This window comes from Canis lupus, chromosome 9 (assembly GCF_048164855.1).
Source record: "Canis lupus baileyi chromosome 9, mCanLup2.hap1, whole genome shotgun sequence".
Taxonomy (NCBI): domain Eukaryota; kingdom Metazoa; phylum Chordata; class Mammalia; order Carnivora; family Canidae; genus Canis; species Canis lupus.
Genome location: NC_132846.1, coordinates 46,166,725 through 46,193,725, shown reverse-complemented (window position 1 = coordinate 46,193,725; position 27,001 = coordinate 46,166,725). Strand labels below are relative to the sequence as shown.

At 35.5% G+C, this 27,001-nt stretch overlaps 1 protein-coding gene across 15 annotated transcripts in view; it reads right to left on the bottom strand.

Annotated features, from left to right (window-relative positions):
* Positions 1-27,001, bottom strand: part of PCNX1 (pecanex 1) — a 163,629-nt gene that overhangs the window by 21,231 nt on the left and 115,397 nt on the right. For all 15 annotated transcript variants that reach the window (XM_072839123.1, XM_072839131.1, XM_072839125.1 and 12 more), the window contains 12 exons: positions 26,073-26,165; positions 24,881-25,031; positions 21,911-22,052; positions 20,997-21,174; positions 18,302-18,410; positions 17,349-17,478; positions 13,642-13,700; positions 11,645-11,860; positions 5,277-5,530; positions 2,992-3,222; positions 2,058-2,158; positions 1,123-1,273 (listed from right to left, as the gene is read on the bottom strand). In XM_072839123.1, the coding sequence (XP_072695224.1) occupies positions 1,123-1,273; positions 2,058-2,158; positions 2,992-3,222; positions 5,277-5,530; positions 11,645-11,860; positions 13,642-13,700; positions 17,349-17,478; positions 18,302-18,410; positions 20,997-21,174; positions 21,911-22,052; positions 24,881-25,031; positions 26,073-26,165 (1,815 nt within the window). The remainder of the gene's footprint in view (positions 1-1,122; positions 1,274-2,057; positions 2,159-2,991; positions 3,223-5,276; positions 5,531-11,644; positions 11,861-13,641; positions 13,701-17,348; positions 17,479-18,301; positions 18,411-20,996; positions 21,175-21,910; positions 22,053-24,880; positions 25,032-26,072; positions 26,166-27,001) is intronic.

Genomic DNA, 27,001 nt, shown 5'->3' with positions numbered 1-27,001 from the left:
ACACTGATTAGGCTCAAAACTATAAAGCTAGTCTGAAGATGGAAACTCTGTTTGTTCCCAAATGTGTATGTTCTCCATGATCCTCAAAATAGTACTCCATTTTCCACAGAGCCTTTCTAATAATATATCCCTTATCAGTAATTTCCTAAATAATATGGGACATTGACTTCATTCCAACAGTTTAGATCACAGTAAAATCACTTGAGGAGTAAATTCACTCTTTATTTGGAGGAAAAGAAATTCAAACATTCGAGGACAGTAGATGCATTTTAGTGAAGTTTATCATGTGGTCTTTGTCATCAGATCTGATGACTACTGTCAAGTGGAATGATTAGAGTAGCAAGTACCAGTACTTAATTTCCTAATATAGTCTTGAAATGATCCAGGGCTTTGGATATGTATTTTGGGTCCACATTTTAATTTTATTACCCTACTAGTTTAACTGAGGCTAAATCTGTCCTAATCCTCTATTATTCTATATAACATGCTACATGAAACTCATAGTTCAGTAACAGCAGCACTAACAACCCTCCTGAGATGCTACTGCACTGCACTGGGAGTTGGTTAACATTCACCTACAGAGTGATATTCACCTACAGAAGAGGTCTGAATTACAATCATGTGAAATGTGAGGTCAAAACAAGAATTATACAAGCCAGAGAGCTTTATTTCCAGTTTGTCACTGCTGACAGCTTTCAAGTTCATGTCCAGATCAGTCACTCTCTGCTATTAATATGCAAATTCACCCTTAGAAACACAGGTTCAGGCTACTAAGATCTAATATCTTGCCCTAAGTCATGTTCTTCTGTGTTTCTTTCTTTCTTTTTTTTTTTTTTAAAGGTTTTATTTATTTAATCAAGAGAGAGAGAGACAGAGGCAGAGGCAGAGACACAGGCAGAGGGAGAAGCAGGCTCCATGCAGGGAGCCTGACGTGGGACTCGATTCCAGGTCTCCAGGATCATGCCCTGGGCTGTAGGTGGCGCTAAACCGCTGAGCCACCCGGGCTGCCCTGTGTTTCAAATCATAGTATTTCTCAAAAAGTTCCTAAGAAATGTAATTTGGAAGTTAAATGAACAAGTGCCATTAAATATCAATAATGCATTATAAGTCTCCTTTTCTTACCTGATGAAGTTTAATGGACATGCGGATTCCTGGGACTACTACTTTCCTTAGCAATTCCATGTCAGCAAAGATCCATTCATCTCGAATTGAAGAGATACGGAAATCTCCCTTAAATAGGGCATGCAATCCATAGAGGAATGACTCTAAATTACTGTTAGGATTGGAGATAAAAGTTTACATATTTTGACAAAGAACTTCCATTACACTGATTCTTACATGTGGTTGTGCATCAGAATCATCTGGGAGTGTTTTGCAAATACAGATTCCAATGATTATACTAATGTCAACACCTCTGAGTCAGAATCACAAGAAAGAGGGGCCCTTTGACCTGACACCCCTGTTTATGAACAACTATAACAGTAAGTTCATGAAAATCAACAATAGAGCACATAAGCCACAAAAATGTATAGTGGGACTAATGGAAAACATGTAGTAATCAAAAAAGAAACTAAAATATGTAATATTTCTTAGTTCTAATTCATTCAGATGTATATGTTAAGAAATTCAGCTTATATTTATACTTTCCAAATATAATGTACTATATTAACTATATTAAAAGCATAAATGCTCTGGACCAAAACAAACTACAAGGAAATATGGAAAAATAAAAAAGAGATAAAACATTAGAAAAATAGATATAAAATGGGAGGAGACCAATCAAACTTTATGGGCAATTAGTTTTAAAAATGTCTTAAATCCATTAAATTCTTATTATTAATAGTTACCCACACATATGTGAATTTTAAAAGCCAGCTATTAACCACTTGGGAGAACTCAATTGTATTCAGCAAAAGATCTATAAAAAACAGTATGAGAAGAGACTTTTGTAATAAACTAGCATAGAATGCTTCCATAAAAACCTATTTCAGATTTTTCAGATTTATGTCATACAGCTTTTCCTACTCTCTTCCTGGAAACAGAAATGCCTTCCTTACCTGGACATATGGTGGGATGCAGTTCCCAAAGCTCTCCGTCCCAGAACACAGAGTCCATAACAAAGAGTCACCAGGGATGAATCTTTGTCTACATCCAGTGGCTTTAAAAAACAAAGAATATTATAGTTATCAGAAAGGCAAAAGGTATTTAACAAATCAGAAGACAGCTAATAAATCAGAGGATGAAGAACTTAACTAGCATATATTTTCTAGGTCTTCAAATAGTTCTAACAAGAAGAAACTTAACAAATCAGTATAAAATGAAGTATGAATGTATATGAGGAGTTTCTTTGAAACCTTTAAAGAAAAATCCAATGCTTAACAATACTGGAACATATTTTTTTTTTTTTTAAAACCTGACTTCTATAAAATATTAGGATCTTAGCAAAATATCTCAAAGTACTTACTGGCATACTTCATTACTAATAACGTCCTCTGCTGAAAATACAATATTCTAACTATCAATTAGTTGTTTCTGGACATAGTCCAGTAAGCAGGCTATTAGTGAGAACTCTATTAGCCTACGAGTGACTATACTAAAGAAAATCAAATTGATACCTGTGGATTCCTGCTTCTCCTCAACCTCTGAATTTCTTTTTAACAACTAAACGTCCTCAGATGGTCAGAGAAGAAGGTCTGGAAAAACTATCTCATAATAAATGGAGATATTCTTTCCATCTCTGAAAAAACAGACTCAAAGAATTACAAATGAGGGACACCTGGGTGGTCACCAGTTGAGCATCTGCCTTTGGGTCAGGGCATGATCCCAAGACTCCGGGATCAAGTTCCACATCGCGCTTCCTGCATGGAGCCTGCTTCTCCCTCTGCCTATGTCTCTGCCTCTCTCTCTCTCTCTCTCTCTCTCTCTCTCTCATGAATAAATAAAATATTTTTTTAAAAAAAAAGAATTATAAATGAAGTGAACAACCTCTACCTTTGCTCTTCTGGAAGAGCAATACTCTATCCAGTTGAGGTAAATCACACAGAAACTCTCCCTGGATATGCCAGCTAGTCGATGGTCATAGTCCTCATCAATGTTTGGATTAAATGTTGGGTCCACGTCAACATAATTTCGATCTGCACACAGACGTAGTCCTTCCTGCATTGTCTCATTGGCTAGCCACTCCTCTAGTTTAGAAGAAGTTGTAACATAATAAATGATACCCTAATGGGGAAAAGATAAAAAAAAAAAAAAAACCCAAGTTAAGTTCAATTACTCATTAAATAAATTCCAATGGTTTATACTGATTGTATAACTAAAAAATATTTTATTCTAGCTTAAAACTCTAAGAATACACTTTAGGAATGCTGTAAAAAATACACCTCAGGCCTTTCTGAATGTCTGAATGAAGAGTTAATTTAATACTTTAAAAGTCCCAACCATAAATTTAGCTAGACAAATTCAAAACAATTCCTTTCCATTGATTTTAGAGCTTTTAAATTTAGGATATTTTAAGAGATAGAAAAACTTTATGTGATGCATTTGATTTTGAGAAATTTCTCCCAGAAAGTTGTTAAATCATCTGATCCTAGGTCAACTTATGAAACAAAATTGATAGTAAAGCAATGGAAATATAACTACTTAGAACCAGAGATAGAAAATGCCATATATACACACACACATGCACAGCATGTAAAAAATGTAAAGCCAATCTATTTAGTGTCCTGAGATTGTGTTTAACCAACCATTAATTATAAGGCTTAACATTTGGGCAGCCCGGGTGGCTTAGCGGTTTAGTGCAACCTTGAGCCCAGGGCGTGATCCTAGAGACCCGGGATCGAGTCCCATGTCAGGCTTCTTGCCTGGAGCCTTCTTCTCCCTCTGCCTGTGTCTCTGCCTCTCTCTTTCCTCTCTGTGTTTCTCATAAATAAATAAATAAAATCTTAAAAGAAAAAAAAAGACTTAACATTCATTGCAATCAGCACAAATAAAGTGGTACATAGAGGCAATAGCACAGCTATGGAAAAATCCAGATATGGGTCACTAAAATTTAGCACACATTTACTTCTTTAAAATAGTGGCTTTGCCTGCAAGCTGACAAAGCATAGCTTTGCTGTAATCTTGTAAAATATTTCGCAAAAACAGAACACCTGTAAAGAGCTAACCTTGCCCAAAGAGAGGTTTGGTTTTTGCCCTTGGATCCTGGGAAGTAACTTCTACTCCCTTGGAATGTCTTACCTGATTAAGAGTCTTTGTTCACCTATGAGCTTACAGCCATGCTCTCTAGAGGAGCTGGAAACTAAGGCTGGTCATGTGGGTAGTCAACCACATCTAAGTGACTATGCTCCAATAAAAACTCTACACATCAAGGCTCAGGTGTTTCTTTGGTTGACATCAGTCTATGAGTACTGTCATATGTTGTTGCTGGGAGAAATGGGCATTATTTGCACAACTGCACTGAGAGAAGACAACTGGAAGCTCATGCCTTGGTGTCTCTAGACTCTGCCCTATATGCCTCTTCCCCTGGCTGATTTTAATTTGTATCCTTCCACTGTAAGAAATCCTAAACATGTATGATGAGTTTTAGGAGTCCTTCTGGCAAATTACTGAACCAGAGAGTGGCTCTTGGAGACCCCAAAATTGTAGCTGGTGTTACAAGTGAGGGTGGCATTGGGAATCTCCCAAATCTTGCAACACTTTTATTCAGGTTATTGAAAGCAGTGCAAGGCAGTAGTTAACAGCAAGGGCTCAGGAGTTGGACAAGCCTAGATTTTAAATCCTTAACTCCAATTGATATTAGAGGACATTGGGCAGGTAACTTTTGAGTCTTGTTTATTTGTAAAACGGAGATGTAACATTCCTTCAGAGAACTGGGTCAGATACATATACATATGCATATTCCTTAGCCCAGTGCCTAAAATAACAGTTTCATATGGTAGCTATTATTATTTATGAACAAATGGAATAAGTTCCACTAAAGAAAGAAATAGCAAGGTATACTTTACTGACTTAAAAAAAAAGTTCTCTAGTACCCATTAAGTAGGCTCTACTCTGGGCATGGAGCCCAAAGTCGGGCCTGAAGTCACGACTGTGAGATCAAGACCTGAGCTGAGATCAAGACTAGGACACTCAACCCACTGAGCTGCCCAGGTCCCCCAATACTAGAGAATTTAAATCACCACTACTTAGAAAGCAAAACACAAGTGTGAGGGAAAAAAAAAAAGTCTTTCCCAAGAACCTCCTACTATCAGAAGATCTAACGAGGCACATACCCTTACCTTGACATAGTAAGTGGTAAGTACTTTCCGAAGATCAAAGACTTGAAGCATAGAGGCAGCACTATTGTCAGTGATACTATAACCCTCCAGAATATATTTAGTGACTATCACTTCCCAAGCTAGCCAGCGCTGGCTAAATGCAGCATTAAATGAAAGCACATGAGGAATATGGCCAGGTTCACAACAGCAAAATCCTTCATCTTCTTCAACGCCTTCAGTAATGGCCTCCACTTCCCTCTGTTGACAGTAAGTACCTTCGAGAGTGAGAGAGAGAGAGAGAGAGACCACTGCATACATAGGAGAGAATAACCACATGAAGTAGAAAAATGAATGCTTCAAAAACACAGAAATTTAGGGGAAAAAAAACATCTTTTATAGTAATTGAAAGTATGTGATTGATTTGCCTTGGCATGTTCATTAGCAGACTGCAAGAAGCTCCAGAAACTAGGCATATTATGTATTCCCTTCCTGCAGAATCACAATATGTATTATCACATGAAAGGTTCTGAACATTTCTGCAGTAACCTTAATTTTCACTTCCTGATCCGAAACTTTGAGTTTACAACTGCATACATATCAAATGAAGGCCGATGAGTAAAGGGACATGTCATGCCTGTCTGAGTTAGTTCAGTGAGGGAAGAATGGAATTAGAAGTAAATCATTGCAGGGCACACAATATAGACAGATATACAGAACTTAAAGGACCGTGAGCTCTATTGATCAGTACCATGTCCATGAGGTAAGCAGGAAAGTTATATACATATGTTTGGATATAGACTGTAATGGTTCATGATAATTTAATCCTAAATCCATCACTGGGCAGCCCCGATGGCCCAGCGGTTTAGCGCTGCCTTCAGCCTGGGGTGTGATCCTGGAGACCCGGGATCGAGTCCCACGTCGGGCTCCCTGCATGGAGCCTGCTTCTCCCTCTGCCTGTGTCTCTGCCTCTCTCTGTGTCTGTCATAAATAAATAAAATCTTAAAAAAAAATTAAATCCATAATTGCTTTTTCTGTTGCCAAGTCCAACAGTAATAAGATAAAAAAATTACACCATTGGCATTTGAACTTCACCTGCTGATAAAGTTTCAATTAGATATGAGCTCTGATTATTCAACACTAGCAAACAATTCTTTGAAGTTACACTCTTTTATACAAGACACCAAACAGGCGTTTCCTGCATAAATGTTACTGAAGTAAAAATACAAAACCAGAATAAATACAGAATCACACCCACAGCAATCTAGCGCCAGCAAAATATCATCTGTCACACTAGTGTTAATTTTTATTTTGCTTAGTGGCCTTGCTTCCACTTAATGAGTAAATTCCTTATATTCTATAAGGACTGTAAGGGGATTACACTTAATTTTATAAAGGCACATATTTAGGTTATAGTAACTTACACGGACTTCACAATAATCTTTTCCTTTAAAGAGAATATGTACATCATTCATGCTTGAAAAACACTGCTTTGAGAGAAAAAAAAAAAGCCATGAAACCTACCTCAGGTGGTGCTGGTATAAAAGACAGGCAGAAGAGGTAAGCAGAGCCGGGCTAACTGAGCTGCATTGTTTGGCGCTCTAAAACTCTCAACAATGCTATCATTTCCTTTTCTGTTTAATTCCATTGCTGAGCACTTCCAGGACAATGTCACACAGTGGTGAAAAGAAAAACCCTGGCTTGAACCTGACATGAACAGGAATGCCTGCTGCAGTTGACTCTCACACAGGGTCATGACTACAGATCTACATCCACAAAAGTTTTTTAGAATAAGGATATGTGTAATTTTATAAAGTATTTTTCAAACCAATAATGGAAATGAAATTCAATCAAATATTTTGGTATATTCTGAGAGGATCATATTTTGTTGTTTTTCTCCTATAACCTATTAAAAGATGAATTCTATTAATTTGCTTTCTAATACTTAATTTCAAAAATGAAATAAAAATGGCTCAAACTAGGGAGAGATATTTAAAAAAGAAGGACTGATTTCTGCTTATTCTAGGTTCTGAGGATTTTTGCATCTAGAGTCACAGTGAGTTAAACTACACTTAGTTTTTAGCCAGTTTAGCCATATTTTGACATCAGAATTACAGTGGCTTTATAAAAAGCCTGGAGAAATGTTCCTTCTTTACCCATGTGCTAGAGTAGGCTAAAGAGGGCATAAGAATGATTTAGTTTCTAAAAGAAACATCCTGGGAATGCCTGGGAGGCTCAGTGGTTGAGCATCTGCCTTTGGCTCAGGGCATGATCCTGGAGTCCCAGGATCGAGTCCCACTTGGCTCCCTGCATGGAGCCTGCTTCTCCCTCTGATGTCTCTGCCTCTTTCTCCCTCTGTGTCTGTCATGAATAAATAAATAAATCATCATGAGATTGGGGTTTTAAAACTGTGGCATGAGGCTGAATCTGTTCCTTAGATTTTATGTGTTATTACTTCATTTTATTCATTCTGTCACCTTTCTGAAAGGTTCACTCAAAGGTTTTTAAGTAAAGGAGATGACATAATAGCTGTATTTTATGCAGATCACTTTGTTAATAGTATATAGAAAAGATATGCAGCAAGAGGGAACTTGGAGATTTTGACATTTACTCAGAAGACAGAATGAGATCTTTGTTTAGAGCACCAGAATAAAGTAAACAGAGTAATTGATGTGGGACATTTTTTACTCTACCATACAAATCCCCAAAAATATTTTCTACTGCCACATGCCCTAGTAATACATTTTTCTTAGGAAGTGAAGTCAACAATAAACTTAGGAATTAATATTACCAACTGAAAAAAAACTCAGACTTGGAAAGGGATTCTAGAATACTTATAAGGAATTATCACTATTTCCTGGATTAGCTCTTTTAGTCACTCCATAGCAAATATTTTGGTAAAACAAAATAAAAACCGGCAGTTATGAAAACTAGACATGTTACAAGTAATTTGAGTAAAAACTAAAAGGAATTCAATTAACATAATACATTATTGATCTATAAATTTTGACCTGGAAAATCGTACTTGGTAGAAGCAATATTTACAAACAGAAAGTTAACACTATAGAAGCTATGTTTAAAAAATTTTGATACACAAAAAATGATTGATAACTCAAATCTATGACATAAAATTTACATGGAAAATAATATTAAGAATATCAGTGAAATAAAAATGGGAATGAAATAAATATAAAGGGATTTAACCAAGACATATAGGAAACTGATCAAGAAATTTGTTTAGTTAAATGTCACATGGCATTTAGCATCCACTACAAGACACAATAAAATCAAGGAATTAAACTGACTTTGGGATGCCTGGGTGGCTCAGCGGTTATCTGTCTGCCTTCAGCCCAGGGCAGGATCCCAGGATCCAGGATCGAGTCCCACACTGGGCTCTTTGTAGGGAGCCTGCTTCTCCCTCTACCTGTGTCTCTGCCTCTTTCTCTCTCTCTCTATGTCTCTCATGAATAAATAAATAAAATCTTAAAAATAAAAACTGGCTTAATGGCAAATACCCCCAGAAAACACATCAAAATGCTCAGGAGATCCAAATATCTGCCTTGCAACATACTGATACTCTTGATTAATATTTTGAGAGGCAGGAGATAGATAGGACAGGGAATAATACCCTGAAGGAAAGAAAATAACCAAAGATCACAAGATCTGAACAAGAATATAATCATATCTCATGAGAATTCTGGAATGCAGAGAAAGGAGAAACAGCTATTTACTTATATCATTTAATCATACTATAAAATTAACTAATCATGTATTACATGCTAACTGATGGAACAGTAACTAGATACATATTAATGAATGAAGCAGGTAGGATTCCTGCCCTTGAAGAACTTAAAGGTTTGCAAAATACACTCTCAGGCCAAATCCAAGCTAAGAATGGTTCTTATATTTTTAAAGCATTGTTAAAAAAAAAAAAATCACAGAAAAATATGCAATAGAAAATGTGCATGCCTCCAAAAGCCTAAACTCTTTACCATCTGGTTCTTTATAGAAAAAGTTTGCCAACCCCTGGGCTAAAGAAAAAATAAGCTTCAAATAAACACAAATAAATATGAAATTATGAAATTATAATTATGCTACGTGCTAAGGAGGTAAAAATGGCAGTATAAGAGATAATCATGTGGGACAGATGGTTAGAGAAGGCTTCTCTGAGAAAGTGATATTTAGGCTAATGCTTAAAGATAATTAAAGAATTAGCCAGATGGAAGACTGGTGGGAAAAGGGGAGATGGCTGGTACTTTCTGGGCAAAGAGAAAGGCAGTAGGAAGTCCTTAGTAAAGAATTTAGCATAGTTAGGACCTGAAGAAAGGCCAGTGTGGCTACAGTAAGGATGAAAGTATATAGTAGAGTTGGAGAAACTGGCAAAGACTATTAGTGTGGTAGGGCATGTTAAGGAGTATGAATTCTATTTTAAAAGCAATGGAAAGCCACGGACAATTTTAAGCATGAAAGGGATATGATCAAATCTGCCTCAAAACACACACACACACACACACACACACACACACACACACACACAAAAGACTATGGCTGAGTGAAGACTTATAGATATAGACTCTTATAGCAAGAGATACCTCTTGCTATCCAAATCCACCACAAGTTCAGATAGTAAGATGTACTATGTTCCCAAATCAGTTTGAGTTTTGTTTGGCAGATAGAGTTTGAGTAGCAAAAAATTTGTCCAAAATTTTCCTGAATCTACTTGGTACCAGAGAGTCAAAGCTGAGAGAGAGTATTTGGATCAGTTTCCAATTTGGAGAATTTCTGACCAATATGGTGAAATGAGCAAATCCTAGAAAGGGCCCTCTTCCAATTCACACAGAAAGAAATGCTAGATAAAACAGCCTCCCTACACAAATTTGTTTAAAAAAAAAAAGTTAAAAAACAAAGATGAAATCTTCAGGTACCAACAATTTAAAAAGAAGTTAAAGTCATGGCAGTAATAGGTGTAGTGGTGAGGAGGTACTAACTTTTGGATGAGTCTAGTTGGTTTAGATTTGAACATTAGGTAAGACTAGTGGGATGGAATTAAGGTCCTGGGCTTTGGGGGAGAGGCAGAAACAAACAGGAATAGGACATTCTGAAAGAGGGAGTGGATGACAAACATCACAAATGAATAACAAACATCAACTTTTACTGCCTTAATTTGAGTGTCATACAAGTACAATCTTATTTCCAGTGAGTAGAGTAATTTGAGAAAAGCACTTGCTCCATTAACAAAGGTATTACGTAAGAAAGGTCCAAACCTTCTGATTCAACATCAGGGTGAAAATAAAGCTATGGGGTATACGTCTTTTTTTTTTTTTTTTTAAGATTTTTATTTATTTATTCATGAGAGACACACAGAGAGAGGCACAGACAGAGGCAGAGGGAGAAGCAGGCTCCAGGCTCCATGCTCCATGCAGGGAGCCTGACGTGGGATTCGATCCTGGGTCTCCAGGATCACGCCCTGGGTTGAAGGCAGCGCTAAACCGCTGAACCACCCGGGCTACCCTATGGGGTATACGTCTGATTTAATCCTCTAGCTAGCCTGTTCTATCAGCCATCTTGGGCCAATCAGATTTGAACTGGTTTCTTGTGACTTCTTTGTTTTGGAGTACTGTTAGGATAGGCCTCTAACTTCCCTGAGAGCTGGCCCTGGCTTCCTCTTTACTGACTTCCAGGCGTCCTGTTAGAACCTAACCAATTGCCTATTCTAACACAGCTGTATAACACTGTGCACTAAATGCCACTGACTTGTTCACTTTAAAACTGTTATTTTGATGTAATGAGAACTTCGTTTTCAAAACCAAAATTTGTTTGGCACACAAAGGCATGGTGTCTACATGAAAGTACTTGGTAAGCCACACATAAAACATAGCATTCTATGCTACCAGCCATGAAACAAATACAGGTAACTTCTCACAAAGAGAATGGCAAGGGAGCAACCACAAAACAACAGAAATTCAGGCGATCCCGGGGTGGCTCAGGGGTTTAGCGCCTGCCTTTGGCCCAGGGCATGATCGAGTTGAGTCCCACATTGGGCTCCCTGCATGGAGCCTGCTCCTCCCTCTATGTCTCTGCCTCTCTCTCTGTCTCTCATGAATAAATAAATAAAATATTAAAAAAAAAAAGAAATTCAACATCACCAGGAAAATAGTGAGTTATAAAAGAATACTACCTTTACATATTTTAGCATACTAGAAAAATGATTCTTCTTTGAATGTGAAATTTGGGGAAAAAAATCTAAGAATTGCTCTTTTAACAACTCTTCTCATTTCACAATTCCAAAGACTAAGGATCTAGTGTCATGATAATTTTTAATTTGAGATGTAAACACATAAAACTCAGATGTCATAGGAATATGTTACAGAAATAGAAGGTGAATATCTTACCTCTGAATTCAAGTCCCCGCAGCTGGAAAGTGACCAGCCCGTTGCCTATCTCTATAAGATGTACTAATGCATTGAGGTAGTCAGAGGCAAGAATGAAACAGTCCCCTGTACTGTAGTTTCCCCATCGTCCTAGGAGCAAATCACCACAAAGACTGTGTTGTAGGGATCTGGTTAGATGTTCATAAAAGATGGAATTCAGATTGTTGTCATCTGATCCTGTAAGAAAAGATTAAATATGTTACGTTTTACCCTAAGTCTTCATTATATCAACAACCAAGATCACTAAAAATATTAAAACTAATTTTCAGTTAAGATTGTATCTATATTTTTTGACAAGAAAACTAATGTTAACACCCATACAATTCCTATATAAAAATGAAACACAGAGTGATGAGAAAATTCCAAAATTTAGAGTTAGAAATCATATAACTTCTCTGGGTCTCTGGCTTCCATCCATAAAATGTGGGAACTAGATTAGATGAAATCTAAGGATTTTCACCTCTTTAATAACCACAATCTCCTCCATCACTATTCAATGAACTCCAATTTACATTAAAACCACACAAGAGAAATGAAGAAGATAAAAGGAATTCAGGACTAGACCAAAAATATGTATTAATAAAGAAAGTGGGTAAAGGAATACAAAATTTGAACAAAGTATCCAAAATGAACAGAAGCTGGTCTAAAAAAAAAACCCCCAAACAACCAAGAACAAAACAAAAACCCATAAAACAAATCCCTGAATATTGAGATGGCTAAAACTAGTTTAATAGAAATAAACTGTATATATATATTATATATATTATATATATAATAAACTATATACATATTTATAAATATATAAATAGCAGCAAAGAACCTATAAAACTTATTAGTCATCCTTTAAGAAAAAAATAGGATAAAACTAACCATCTTTATAAGTAACCCATGCAAAGCAGTAATCTGTAAACAGATACCCATAGTATAATAGTGGAGAAAAGCAAAATATACAAAGCTTAATATTTATTTTAAACTCAGCCTAAACAGTAAGACGGTCATATCTAATGCCCTGTCTATTCATTACAGAAGTGTGCATATTCATTCAGGACACGGTCTTTCTGATATGTGAGATGGCATCACTAGCATTGTGAGAATTCTAAGCCCCTTATATACAAGGGCATACTAAGGCTGAGATAGTTGTTTTATCTACCAGAATGTGATAATGACAGGCATTATATCAAGGAACTAGTCCTACTTAAACCAATTTTATAATTCTAAAACTATGTGATTATTGTTAGTTTCTCAAGTACAGCATTTGAAGGAATCAGCATTTGAAGGAATCTGAGAGTCAAATGGATACAAATATTCCAATCTATCTGAGAGTAAGATTTCTTTTAGTAAATTAATACTTTGGAATTCTGATTTCTTATGGTTGGGTTAGTGAGATTCACCTTCTGTGTGTCAGATTACTAACAGGTAGGCAGACAAAAGGATGTTTCCCAAACGACAAAATTAAGGAACCAGACTTTAGATAATGGTATCACCACCAAAATGTCACCCAGTGAAGCTCTATCTTGAGTGGTTATTTGGCTCCCCCCACATGATATCTCTGTATACAATAATCTACACAAAATTAAATGAATATTTACCTAAATATTTTGGGAAGCGGGGGAGGCAAATATATTAATACACCTATTGGGCAGATTGCATTCTCTTTGATACAGTTGGCTAGTTTTACTTTAACTGTTCTACTTTTTAACCTATGTAAGAAAAATCTTTGAATGGCATTTTTTATTCCTGTGAGCATTCTTAAAATGCATTTTATAAAAGATGGGTATATACATTGTAGATACTTGAATTCACGTATCATTTGCTAAAGCAGTACAAAAAACAAAGGATATAGAGTCTTTAAAAAATGAACACCTTGGAACTCATTCAGTATTCCCAAAAAGTTAAGATTAAAATATATAAAACAAATTCCTTAGACTTGCTTCTTTACTCACAAACAGAGCTTTTACCTGGATTTCTATCAAGCTGGGAAGCCAATCTGGTATTTGAATGATCCACTCGTTTTGTGCTGAAGAAGGCAAAACAGAACATTTTTAGTAACCTTTAATTAAAAAGGAAGAAATTATGCAATATAAATAAAATAAATATTATCGCTTCATGAATATCTCTAAAAAAAATCTATGATTGGCATATTGATAAAACTCCTCATTAGTGTACTTTTAGGGGTAAAGTTTTTTACTCTCCCACCTCCATCATACATAAACACAGGAGTTATTTCCTAACTGGTGTTTCAATGAACAGGGTGTAGAAAGACATTAATGAATTGAATGCCAAAAAAAAATTGATCAGGAGGAAACATGCACACTATATGCAATTCTCAGAAATACATAGTGCTTCTGTGCTAGGGGAAGGTCCATCTATTAAGGTCCAGTGGTACAATGTTCCTAGAACAGTGGTTTCCAAAATGTGGTCCACAGAACCCAAAAGCAGGAGACTCAAGACCCTTTTAGGGAGTTTTCCAGATCAAAATGATTTTCATAATACTGAGCTGTTATTCACTTTTTTCACCATGTCGTGGATAGTGCAAAAGTGCAAAAACAGTGGATGAGGCTATTGCACTTTAACATGAATGAAGACTGTGGCACCAAACTGTATTTTTCACTGCCAAACACGAACAAGAAAAAATGAACAGAAATTCAAGTTTTGCTTTAAAATCCCTTTAATAAAGCAATTAAAAAATAATTTTATTAAATCACAATCCACCCCTCAGTACAGGTCTTTTCAATATTGCATGTAGCAAAATATACATAAAGCAGGTCTGCTGCATTTTGAAATAGGATGGCTGTCTCAATGGCAAGCATTCGTGTAGTTGTTTGAAATGCTAGCTGCACTAGCAATTCTTTTTTCATGGAACACCATTTTTACTATGATTATTCAGACTTGCATACTTGACAGATACTTCTCAAAAATGAAGAAAGTGAGTCTTGTCCTATCACCAATAACAAAATTCAAGTTTCTAAGCAACAATTAGAATTTGGGAAAAAATATATATATTTACCATAACAAGCCTGATAGCTTACTAGTATTACTAAGATCTACATTACCCAGTAAACCAATATTTTCTAGATGATCAATAAATGGTGTTATAAGATTATACATGGGTAAAAAAAAATCCATTCAAAGTGTAAGACATATAAGTGGATTTTGATGCAACACAATTCCAAAAGTTCACAGGTCCAAGGGCAGGAAGCCCCTAGATAGGCCACTTTGACATGAACAGTATTTTGAGTTAAAAGTAATCAAAACCTAGCAGATTCAGGAAAAGATCTTTACCATCCTCAAAAGAGCTATTAACAGAGATTCTTCTTCACCTAAGAAACTTATCTACATAATGGGGCAACTTTTGTTTTCCAAACAACCTTTTTACTTTCTTGTTAATGATCTTTCTCCCCTTTGCATGCTAATGATGTGGGAAACAAAGGCAGAAGAAAAATTATTAAATTTCCTTACTACCTACAGCCCACTGACAAGTCCTTGAGACAGGCAGAATGACCTTTCTCTAGGGCCTCAACTGCCTCCATGTTGACACTTGGCTAAGGGCAAAAGGGCAATCCTAGCCAGCCCCCCTCCCCCTTCACCCTGATCCTCTAAGCCTACTTTAACATATAAAAATTTAAAATTCCTTTAGAAATTTCCTTTCTTTAAAAAAAAAAAATTCCTTTCTTTTTAAACCCCTCAAAATACATGTTGGCAATCATCCTCCAAGCATATGACCCACCAATATACATCTGAAGGGTCTCATGACTAAGGGTTAACTAGACAGTAATAAGTGACCTTTTCCCAACAACAGCTAGCCCCCTCAAGGTCTTGGAAACCTTGCTTCCAAAATTCCTTAGAGACTTATGCTCTCCCTACCCCCCCTCGAAACTTGAAAGTATATAACTGGCCACATCTCAAGACTTCAGTGCAGCTCTGTCCCTGGGTGCTGTCCTTCTTCCTGCTTTAATAAATCACCTTTTTGCACCAAAGACGTCTCAAGAATTCTTTCTTGGCTGTTGGCTTCGAACTCCAACATCTTTTCCTAAGACCCTTACCCCTCTCCTGAGTTCACAGAAGCATCATGTTACCTGTCTTTGGAATTTCCATATCTGTGTGGATTTCCCACATGTATACTATTAAATTTGATTTTCTCCTGTTTATCTGTCTCCTGCCAATGTGATTCTTAGTTGAGCTAGAGGGACCTTGAAGGGCAGAGGAAATTCTTCTTCCCCCAAAACAGATACGGTTTTAGACTATATTGCAACTGATCTTTACAAAACTATCACGTGTCGACTTCTAGTGAAAGATCAAAGAAAAATATACACAATTGCCTAAAAAGGCTGTTAAAATACTTTTCTTTTCTAGTTATGTGTCTGTGTGAGGCCAGATTTTCTTCATATACTTCAACTAAAACAACATATTGCAACAACAGATTGGCTGCAGAAGCAGATACGAGAATCCAGCTGTCTTTTACTGAGCCAGACATTAAAGAGATTTATAGAACTACAAAAACAGTGACACTCTTCTCACTGAATTTTTTTTTTTGGTGGGATGGAAAATATAGTAATTTTCATTACAAAAATATTACTTATATTAACACATAATAGATTTATTGTTGCTATTTTTAAACGAAATAATAAACATCTGAATTTTTCTGAGTGTTGATTTCTAATACAGTAGCTATCTGTAGATAAAACCTGTACCAACAAAACTCATTGGAGACTTTAATAACTGTAAAAAGAATAAAGGGGTCCTGAGACCAAAACTGCTGCCACAGAGATTATTTTGGATTAAATTTAAGTTAGCTGAGAAAAACAGAATCTAAATAACACTGAAATTCATTTTAAAAGAGCAATGCCATATGTGGTTTTACATTAAAGACCAGAGCAAAAGTTTCATATCCCCAAGCTAGTCCATTGTTAAACAGGTGAGACTACTACTTTAACCAATTATATACACTAATGTGTGAAAGTATAGACAGAAAAGAAGCAGTCATGGAGATGGCCTGTACAATTACAAACTAATATAAGCTCTTACTGAATCATTAGGTTAATACATGTTAAAAGCCTTAAAATGTTTAGGCTTCATGACTCAGTAATTCCCCTTGTGGATAATCTTTCTTAAATTTAAAAAAAAGAAAAAAAGAAATTTGGAGAGATTACATATAAGGATAGTTAGCAGGCATCAGATGAAACAGCTAGCCAAAGGAACTAAATCTATTTGGAGAAAATACTTTATGCACAAAGATGGTCATTAAAAAGTCATCCTTGTGAAAAAACAGAAATAATCTATAGAAACTTTAGCTCTGCAAATAGCTATTTCTAAGAAAGCTATAACTAATAACAACTGCTATAATGAAATAACATCATATGGCATAAAGATTCAGAGTAGTAGCAATACGGAACTAACTCAAATAACATTAAAAAAGAAAAATGAGTATATTATTTAAAAAAATTGGTCTTAAGAAATCTTAGAAAAACTGGCAGAGAAAAATATAGTTATTCTAACTCTTCTAATTTTATATGACTTAAAAACTTTAAGAGTATTTATACAATAGTTTTAGCAAAATATTTCAACACAAAAACTATTAGCCATGAATTACTATAATAATGCTGTTGACAGTTTTTCTTAGTAAAGAGTAGATAAAATTGGCTTTCAAATGTTTTATTGTACTCACTTATAATCTCTCTCCCAGAATTTCACAGGTCGAACATATGAAGTGATGAATATTGCACTTCCCAGAAAGGGATTTAGTGGAGTAGAAAAAAAGGCAGATACAGCAGCCTGAACAAACAACATAGCTGAATCTATGAAAAAACTGGTTAAGGATTTTAACACTCATCTGAGTGAGTGCACGTGTGCACGCACACACACACACACATAAATACATCTCACAAACACACTGCGATTACGGCAATGAGAACAATGAGGTTCAACGGTGGAGTGAAGAAGGGGATGCCATTGGACAATACAAGGGGATACAAGCAGAAACACAGAGCCAGGAAAAGTACAGCTTGGCATAATGCTTTGAGGGGATTCAAATAAATATTTGCTAATATGTATTTGGTAAAAGTCCATATACTAATTCTTGAATAAATACGTTTGGGTTTAATTTTCCAAAAGATCAAACTAAAATTTACGTATGCAAAAAGTCTGCATTTCAACATCTATGTGGTCACTAACCTTTACTTTTATTTAGAAAGTACTTTTAAAGAAATGATGAGAATATAAAATTTTAAACATAGTTCAATTACAATGATTATGAATGTTTATTTTTATTCATTTAAAAATATTTCTAAGAATTTCATATTTATTAAAACTTCCTAGACTTTAATACTGATATATGTAAACATAAAATTTTAAATGAAAAAAAATTTTAAATGAGATTACTTAATTATAAAACCTTAATACTGTCTTCATGTTTAGATGATCTGTAGGTCACCAATGCTGATACAAATTCAAATTAAACAATCAAAATTGGTACAGGTGTGGACTCAAAGGACTGAGAATATCTGATAATCTATCAATTAATAACCTATATTCTATGCCTGTGAAAGGTTATGCCTACAAACCACATTCACAGTAAGGATATGATTGCCCTTTCTTACACAATTTTTATTAGAAGGATACGGGGCACTGCAAAGGGCTGAGCAAAAGCATGAAAAGCAGAACCCCACGTAATTTGCCATGGGGCAATGTAAGTGTATACAAACTGCAATTTATAAAGGAGTTCCCAAAGCTGTAGGAGGAAAAGAAAAACAATCAGTAAAAAAACCTATCATGAGATACTTGAATTAGAAAATGAAAGACCTCTAAAATGTATTTTTTTTCATAATAGGAAAATGGCATTAAAATTATTTTTCTTTGCATAAAATGAACATATCAACTGCCAAAACACTGAACATATATTTAAATTAAGACAGCTAGTTGATTTATGGACTTGTGTTTCATCTGTTTAAAAAATTCAATGCCCTCTTTTGGTTATATTACTACTACTACAAGCAAAACACAGAAAGGTAGGAAATCTAGACGTTTATAAAGCTTAAGTAATTCATACATATTTTTATTCCAAGACACATTTTCATCAAATTTTAGTGCTTTGAAAACGGAGTATGTTTTAACTTCAATGTCAAAAGAAATCTGAAAGCAGCTAGGCAGGAAATAAGTTGTAATATAGTTGTCCATGCTTGTCTGCCTAAGGATTTAGTAGAACATATCAGGGATCTGTTCATACTCTTCAATTATTATTGTCAGTACAAACACAACACACAATTTTATATAAATTAGGGCTTGTTTTGTTGTTGAATATATCTTCAACACTGAAACAGAATTATTGTGTTTGTCCAAAACTGCCTCTGCATGTCAGGCAATACAAGGCCCAACTCAACAAAACAGACGCTGGATCTTGGGGCAAGAGGTTCATACTAATTCGGTGCTGTGATTCAGGCACTAAACACCTCATATTTAAATTGTTCAACTAATTGCAAATGAACCTGTTTAACTTCCAATTTAAAAAAGAAATTACAACGTCAACCAATTAAAAAATGCAGATGAACTTCTGCATTCTTTGCCATGATTCAAAATTATGCTGGTAATCCTTGATTATCAATGTGATCAGGATGACAGGAAGTAAAAGCAGCATGTATATTATCAAGATGTCATTATAACTGCCTAAAAGTAGTAACTCAGAGAACTTCAGATTCTAAATGTGAGTCAGATTGAACTCAAACTTTGACTCTAATGTTAAAGAAAAAATTATATGCAATTACAGACAAGTGGTTAGTAGGTAAAATCACTTTTTATACATTCGTAGTAGTTTTTTCCTGTAAGATTTTTAAATTGCTGGTGCATCTTAACAATGATACCTTAAAAAATATATCTAGAGATCCCTTGAAAATTACTTATTATCACTGTTAAGTTCTGTCAACTAACCTTACATAATACAAAGTCCTTAAGGGCAGAACGCTATTTGTTCACTAATGTAGCCTAAGCATCTAGAACAGTTCTAGAACATTGTATGCTTTCAAGAACAATTTGTTTAGCAAATGAAAGTATTAAGAATATCCGAACTAATGCAAATTAAGTCTATTTCAGAGATTGTTTCTACTTTATTGAAACTTTCACTTTTTTTCCCAACCAGTAAAATAAGATGCCATAAAATTTCCAAGCTAAATATTTAAATTTGTGAGAAACCACATGCTTCTTTATACAAACAATTCTTTCATTAACTTTCTGGCTTCCTCCTTTGGTTAACCATGCTCACTAGAAGAGGAAATAAATGATAAAAATGCATACAAATTAGTGATTGAACAAATACAATACTGCAGTATTTTAGAAGCTACTTAGTACAACGTTTAACACAATATTTTGAAATTGACTATCACTAAAACCTTGTTCAAATTAATGGTTTTCCATGTACTGTTCCCATCCTAGGTTAGACTTCTAACACATCTAAATTACTGTCATAGTCTCTTAAACTGTTCTCCATACCTTTAGGTTCTCTCTTCCCCAATTCATCCCAAATGTGGCTGACCAGGCTAACTTGCCTAAAATTGGGCTTTCATTGTGTTTTGTAGCTGTCATATGCTTCAGCTCTCTGTTACCTATCAAATGGGATAATATATGTCAAAGTCCTTTGTATGTGGTCAGCGTTAACATGAAATCTAAGCTCTATTTAATTTATAAATAATCTGACTCACAATCTGTTTCATTTAGAATGGTGGTAGGGTTCAGCAAAAAAGGTGGTTAGAAAGGGAAGCAGAAGACCCAGGTTTTGTCATCTCATTTGTAAAAGGACTAAAAGTACCTTAGAGGAGTGGATAATAAATTTTAGAAGCATTCTGTAATTTTCAGAGTATTCTGCAAATGTCACCATCAAACTAATTTCTGATTCCTCCCACATGGCCTCCCTGGCCTCAGTACTATCTTCACTTAGCTATCAGGTTATTTCCTCCCTCCATCTATCCAGCAGCCCACAGCCCAGTTCCATTATTACCATGTCTATTTCCAGAATTATTCAAAACCACACCCACTTTTGGAAGATTCTAGATATATAAAAATACATAGCTAATGGTGTTTCTCTAATTTTCTATATAGCTTAATCTTATCTTTCTACCTATAGCAAGAAATATATCTTTCATGGATCATAGTGACTTAGCATTATTTAGGGATTCTAATATGCTCCTAAATAACTGATTGACTGAAAAAAATTACTTAAAAGATAATGAAGCAAATGATATGCAGGCAGAACCCTCCCTAAACAGAGTATTACCTAGGGCGACACTTTTTACAGATAGGGATATTCCTTTCAGTGAGTGATAATTACCTTGTTGAAGAGTATGGACATGAAGAAGAGATCCAACAACATGGTCTCTGAAAACGCTTCATAGTCAATTTTGAAGAAGAGCACAGTAAAGATGACTGTGACATACTGATATGTAGGGCTGCTAAAAGAGGATCGTAGCAACTTCAGACCAGCAATGGTGATCATTAAAGCACCTAATCTATAATATAAAGAAAGCACAACTCATTAATCAATGACTGAAAACTTTAGAAAATATACTAACTTTAGAAAAATCACTATTTCATTTACTATGCTTACAAAATATATATATATCAAATATAAACGTCTAAAAACGATTTATATAGCTAGGCAAATCATATTCTAAAATAAACTATTATAGTATTCCTTTTAACAATATGTAATTGATTCTTATTCTTTTATATAAATAAGAATGTTTTAAAAAAGTAAGTATTGTAATTCTAACATATGGTTCTCCAGTTTCTGAATATTTTTATTTCTTTAATATTAATAGCATTTAGCACATAAAAAAACAGGTATTAAGGCTTACCCAACAATATCTACCTTGTCTACTCAGTGGATAAGCCTATAGAATAATTGCAGAGGCAAATGACCACCTATATTGCTTGACTTACACAGTACACAAAAACATATTTCTCAAACTTACCATCTAATGTTAAAAATTAACTTTATTAATAAATGACTTCTCATAAAATATTAGTTGACAATAAGATGTCCAGAGTAATGATACATAAGAGCAGAAACAGATGTTCAGGAAGGGAAGTTAAAGACACAATTTCACCTGAATTTTTTTTATCTCACAGTGTATTACACCAAAGATACCCTAAATTATTTATTTCTACTTGATCAATGTCTTAAGACATTGCTTATGACAGCCCCTAGCAGTTAAATATAGATGAGAGGAGTATTGTACTTACTCTGTATCCAGTTTTTTTGGACTAGCAATTGTCTCTGCACTGCTACTAAGTTCATTGAGAACAATCAATGGATAAATGATATTCTTCTCCACAAAAAGAAGCCACACATGAAGTTTCTCAAACCACATCATAGTGGCTGCATCTAACAAGGCAATACAAGAAGATCACATCATCTAATGTATAAAATACAGGCGTGCCTCATTTTATTTTGCTGTACTTTATTACACGTTCCAGATACTACCTTTTTTTTTTTTTTAAACAAATTGAAGGTTTATGGCAACCCTGTGTTAAGTCTATCAGCACCATTTTACAACAGCATTTGCTCACTTCATGTTTCTCTGTTACATTTTGGTAATTCTTACAATACTTAAAACTTTTTCACTATAATTCTATTTGTTACAGTTATCTATGATCAGTGATTTTTTTTTCTAAGATCTTATTTATTTATTCATGAGAGACACAGAGAGAGAGAGGCAGAGACATAGGCAGAGAGAGAAGCAGGCTCCATGCAGGGAGCCCGATGCGGGACTCAATCCCAGGTCTCCAGGATCACATCCTGGGCTGAAGGCAGGCACCCAACTGCTGAGCCACCAGGTGTCCCTGATCAGTGATCTTCAATGCTTCTGTTGTATCTTCTTTGGGATAATATGAACTCTATCCACATAAGATGGCAAACTTAACCAGAAATGCATGTGTTCTGACTGCTCTGCTGACTGGCTGTTCTACCATTCTCCTCCCTCCTCTCAGCCTTCCCTATTCCTTGGGATTGAAATTAGGCCAATTAATGACTCTACAATGGCCTCTAAGTGTTCAAGTGAAAGAAAGAATTGAGTATTTCTCATTTTAAATCAAAAGCTGGAAATAATTAAGCTTAATGAGGAAGGCATGTTAAAAGCCAAGCTAGGCCAAAAAGCTAGGGCTCTTGTGCTAAATACTAGTCAAGTTGTGACTGTACAGGAAGTTTTTGAAGGAAATGAAAAGTGCAACTCCAGTGAACACACAAATGATAAAAAAGTGAAACAGTCTTACTGTGGATATGGAGAAAGGTTAGTGGTCTGGAGAGAAGACCAAACCAGCCACAATATTCCCTTAAGCCAAAGCCTAATCCAGGGTACATCCCTAATTCTCTTCAATTCTATGAAGTCTGAGACAGGTGAGGAAGCTGCAGAAAAAAAAGTCTGAAGCTAGCAGAGGCTAGCTAGTTCAATGAAGTTTAAAGAAAGAAGCCATCTCCCCATAACATCAAAGTGTAAGATGAAACAGCAAGTGATGATGGAGAAGCTGCAAGTTATCCACAAGATCCAGCTAAGATCATTAAAGAAACTGGCTACAGATTTTCAGTGTAGACTAAACAGCTTTCTATTGGAAGGAGATGCCATCTGGGACTTTCACAGCTAGAGAGGAGAAGTCAATGCTTGGCTTCAAAGCCTCGAAAGCCACGCTATCTTGCTAGGGGCTAACATAGCTGGTGACTTTCAGTGGAAACCAGGGCTCATGGACCATCCCAAAAATCCTCAGGCCCTTCAGAATGCTAAATCTACTTTGCCCGTGGTACTATAAATGAAACAACAAAGTCTGGATGATAGCACATCTATTTATGACATGGTTTACAGGATTATTTTAAGCCCACTGTTAAGGCCTATTGATCAGAAAAAGAGATTCCTTTCAAAAGGATGCTCTAAGCTTTTACTAAAAGGCCAAGGAAATTTGCTTTGAGAATGAATAGTCAAATTTGGTATAGAAGGCTTTTAAAAGCATCAGAGTTGGGGATCACTGGGTGGCTCAGCAGTTTAGCGCCTGCCTTCGGCCCACGGTGTGATCCTGGAGTCCTGGAATCGAGTCCCGCATCAGGCTCCCTGCATGGAGCCTGCTTCTCCCTCTGCCTGTGTCTCTGTCTCTATCTCTTATGAATAAATAAATAAAAAATCTTAAAAAAAAAAAGCATCAGAGTTCTCAAAACGAGTTAATTTATCTCCAAATAACTGAGGAATCCTCTATCATAATGCACTAACTGAAGAAAAAGTTTGAGGTCAAACTATTGGCTTGTTTAATCACAGATATATAATAAATGATTACATAGTTATGAACTTTTATTATTTCTCTAAAATGAGGAATTATGGTATATCACAAGTCATAGGGCCAATGAACAAAGACCAACTACTTACAACATGAAAGTCAAGTCAGAGTTTAAAGTAGACTGGCCCTCTTCCTCTTTTGGGGGGCATTTTATACTTTATCCCAAATCTGAACAAGAAAGAACATTACAAGTGTTTTAAACTTCTTTTCATCTGATCAACTCTTTTATACCCTTCTCTAGTGGGACATAGTGTTATCGATAGAAACAGGAACAAAGTTCTCTCTATTCCCCCATGCTTTGAGCTAAAAATATTTCAAAGAAATCTTAAGAAGGACTGGATTGCCTGTATATAGAAAAGAAAACTTAAGGAAAGGATAAGGACTGGAGAGAGAAGCTGTAGACATGCACAGGATTGGTCATTGAGAGGTCTATTAAGAACAATATAGAAAGAAGTCTTATTCTGTGGAAGTCAGTCTTGTGGCACTGACATTTATACTTCAACTGAAATTAAAGCATCCTGCAAAAGGCTTGACTCATTACAGCTTCAAATCTAAGTATAACAGGGATGCCTGAGTGGCTCAGCAATTGAGCATCTGCCTTTGGCTCAGGGTGTGATCCCAGGTCCAGGGATCGAGTCCCGCATCCAGCTCCCTGCGAGGAGCTTGCTTCTCCCTCTGAGTCTCTGCCTCTCTCTGTGTCTCTCATGAATGAATAACTAAAATCTTTAAAAAAACAAAACAAAACAAAAAAAACAAATCTAACAAATACAAGCCAAAGTGTTACTTGATGATACTTATTTGTCATCTACTAAAGTAAAACAAAAACAAAAACAAAAAAAACCAACGACAAAAAGTCCATAATATTAAAAAGAGCAATGTTAACAAAATACTTACTCCGAACTTCGTACTGACTGTACTCTACTGTCTTCAGCAGAGGGTGAGAGAAGCAGTGCCATGGTAGCTGTTTTCTGACTTGAGGCAGTACATAATGGGTTACAAAACCCACAAAGCCGACCAATGCATACAACACATACTTGAGAGCAGGCTAAAAGGAGAATAAAATTGAGAAAATTAAAAGTGTTTTTTGAGATCCATAGAACTTCTAATTTGTCAATTCAATTTTCTACTTATTAACAGAAAATGGCAAAGTCAATTTTCGAATCTAAAAACCAAACATCTGTCAACAAAGATGACAGTTAACACTGTTTTGTTATGTGGTTAAACGTTAAAAACAGTTAACACTGTTTTCTTTTTTTTTCATTTTCTCACATTCCTTTCCCTTTCCCTTTTCCTTTCCTTTCCTTCTTTCTCTCTCTCTCTCTTTTCTTTCTCTCCCTTCCCCTTCCCTTTCCTTTCCTTTCCTATTGGTGTTCAATTTGCCAACATATAGCATAACATCCAGTGCTCATCCCATCAACTGCCCCTCTCAGTGCCCGTCACCCAGTCACCCCCCCCCCCCGCCCACCTCCCTTTCTACCACCCCTTGTTCGTTTCCCAGAGTTAGGAGTCTCTCATGTTCTGTCTCCCTTTCTGATATTTCCCACTCGTTTTTTCTCCTTTCCCCTTTATTCCCTTTCAGTATTAACACCGTTTTCTTATGTGGTTTTTCTGAAACTTGTACTAAGGTTGCCCCGTAGATCAACACGTACAAAAGAAGTGGTGGTATGCCACACCAGATATCAATTATAAAAGACTGCAGCTTCTGTCGTAGGCTTTCTCACTCTAAGACCACCGGCTCTAGACCACAACTGCCATTTTGTGTGGATACTCAAGCAGCCTATGGTGAGGGTCATATAGAGAAGAACTCAGATCTCAGGCGAATGGTCAGGAAAGAACTAAGGCCTGCTGACAGCCTCGATTGATGCCAGCCCCATATGACTGCAGCATTGTAACACAGCCTGAACTGGGATCATCCAGCTAAGCTACAATCAGAGTCATGACCCAGAGAAACCATAAGAAAATAAATACTTTTAAAACCGAATGAAAAGTCATATATTTCAGCACTATGGATGAATATTACAACCAAATAAAAAATGAGTCTAAACTGTTATCTTCCCCCAATCAAAAGATCAAAATGATTTCTTACCTGCAATACTGTGAACACTGTGCTTACATGAATAGCAAAATACAGCACACCAATTACAATGCATACTACTAGGTCAGACTGTAAACGCTCACTCTGGAACAAAACAGAATCATCCAACAATTACACAAAATTCAAAAATATGTATTTCTTTTATTCCCACAGTCAAAAAAAATAATTTTATTGATCCTATTCTTCTAGATAATTCTTATACATAATAATCAGCTATAAGTTTTTCTTCCTGAATTTCCTGATATTTTGGTTTGACAATGGAAATATCAAGGAAACGAAACTAGTTCTACACACTGTATAACATAACAAAGTCTTTTATTTATTTACTTTTAAATATTTTATTTTTTAAGTAATCTCTACACGCAAAATGGAGCTCAAAGTCATGACCCTGAGATCAAGAGATGCGTGTTCTACCAATTGAGTCAACCATGGGCTCCTCTAACAAAGCCTTTTATTTTTATTTATTTATTTATTTATTTATTTTTATTTATGTTTGGTTTATTTTTTTTTAATTTATTTTTTATTGGTGTTCAATACAAAGCCTTTTAGAATGAAGATTTCTTTCTCTCAATTGATCTGTATGTTTCATTTTTACACAAAAGGAAATGATGTACTTAAATCACTATATCAGTTATAGGGGGATACTGTTTTGGATAACAAAGTTATGCTTTCCCATTGGTTTTTTAAAATGTTGAAACTACATGTCTTATTTTACTTACTGGATTTTGGTTCTTTTAGTGGTTATAGTAAACCGGAAACTTCTCAATATCTTAACTAGTCATCAACTGACCCACAGGTATATGCTAACCTTAAACTAAATTTAGAAATATGTTACTACGTGTAACATGAAATATGCTTTGCTAACATGGAAATTGAAGTCAGAAAAAATCCTGAGGCAGCTTTATACTTCTCAAGTTTGA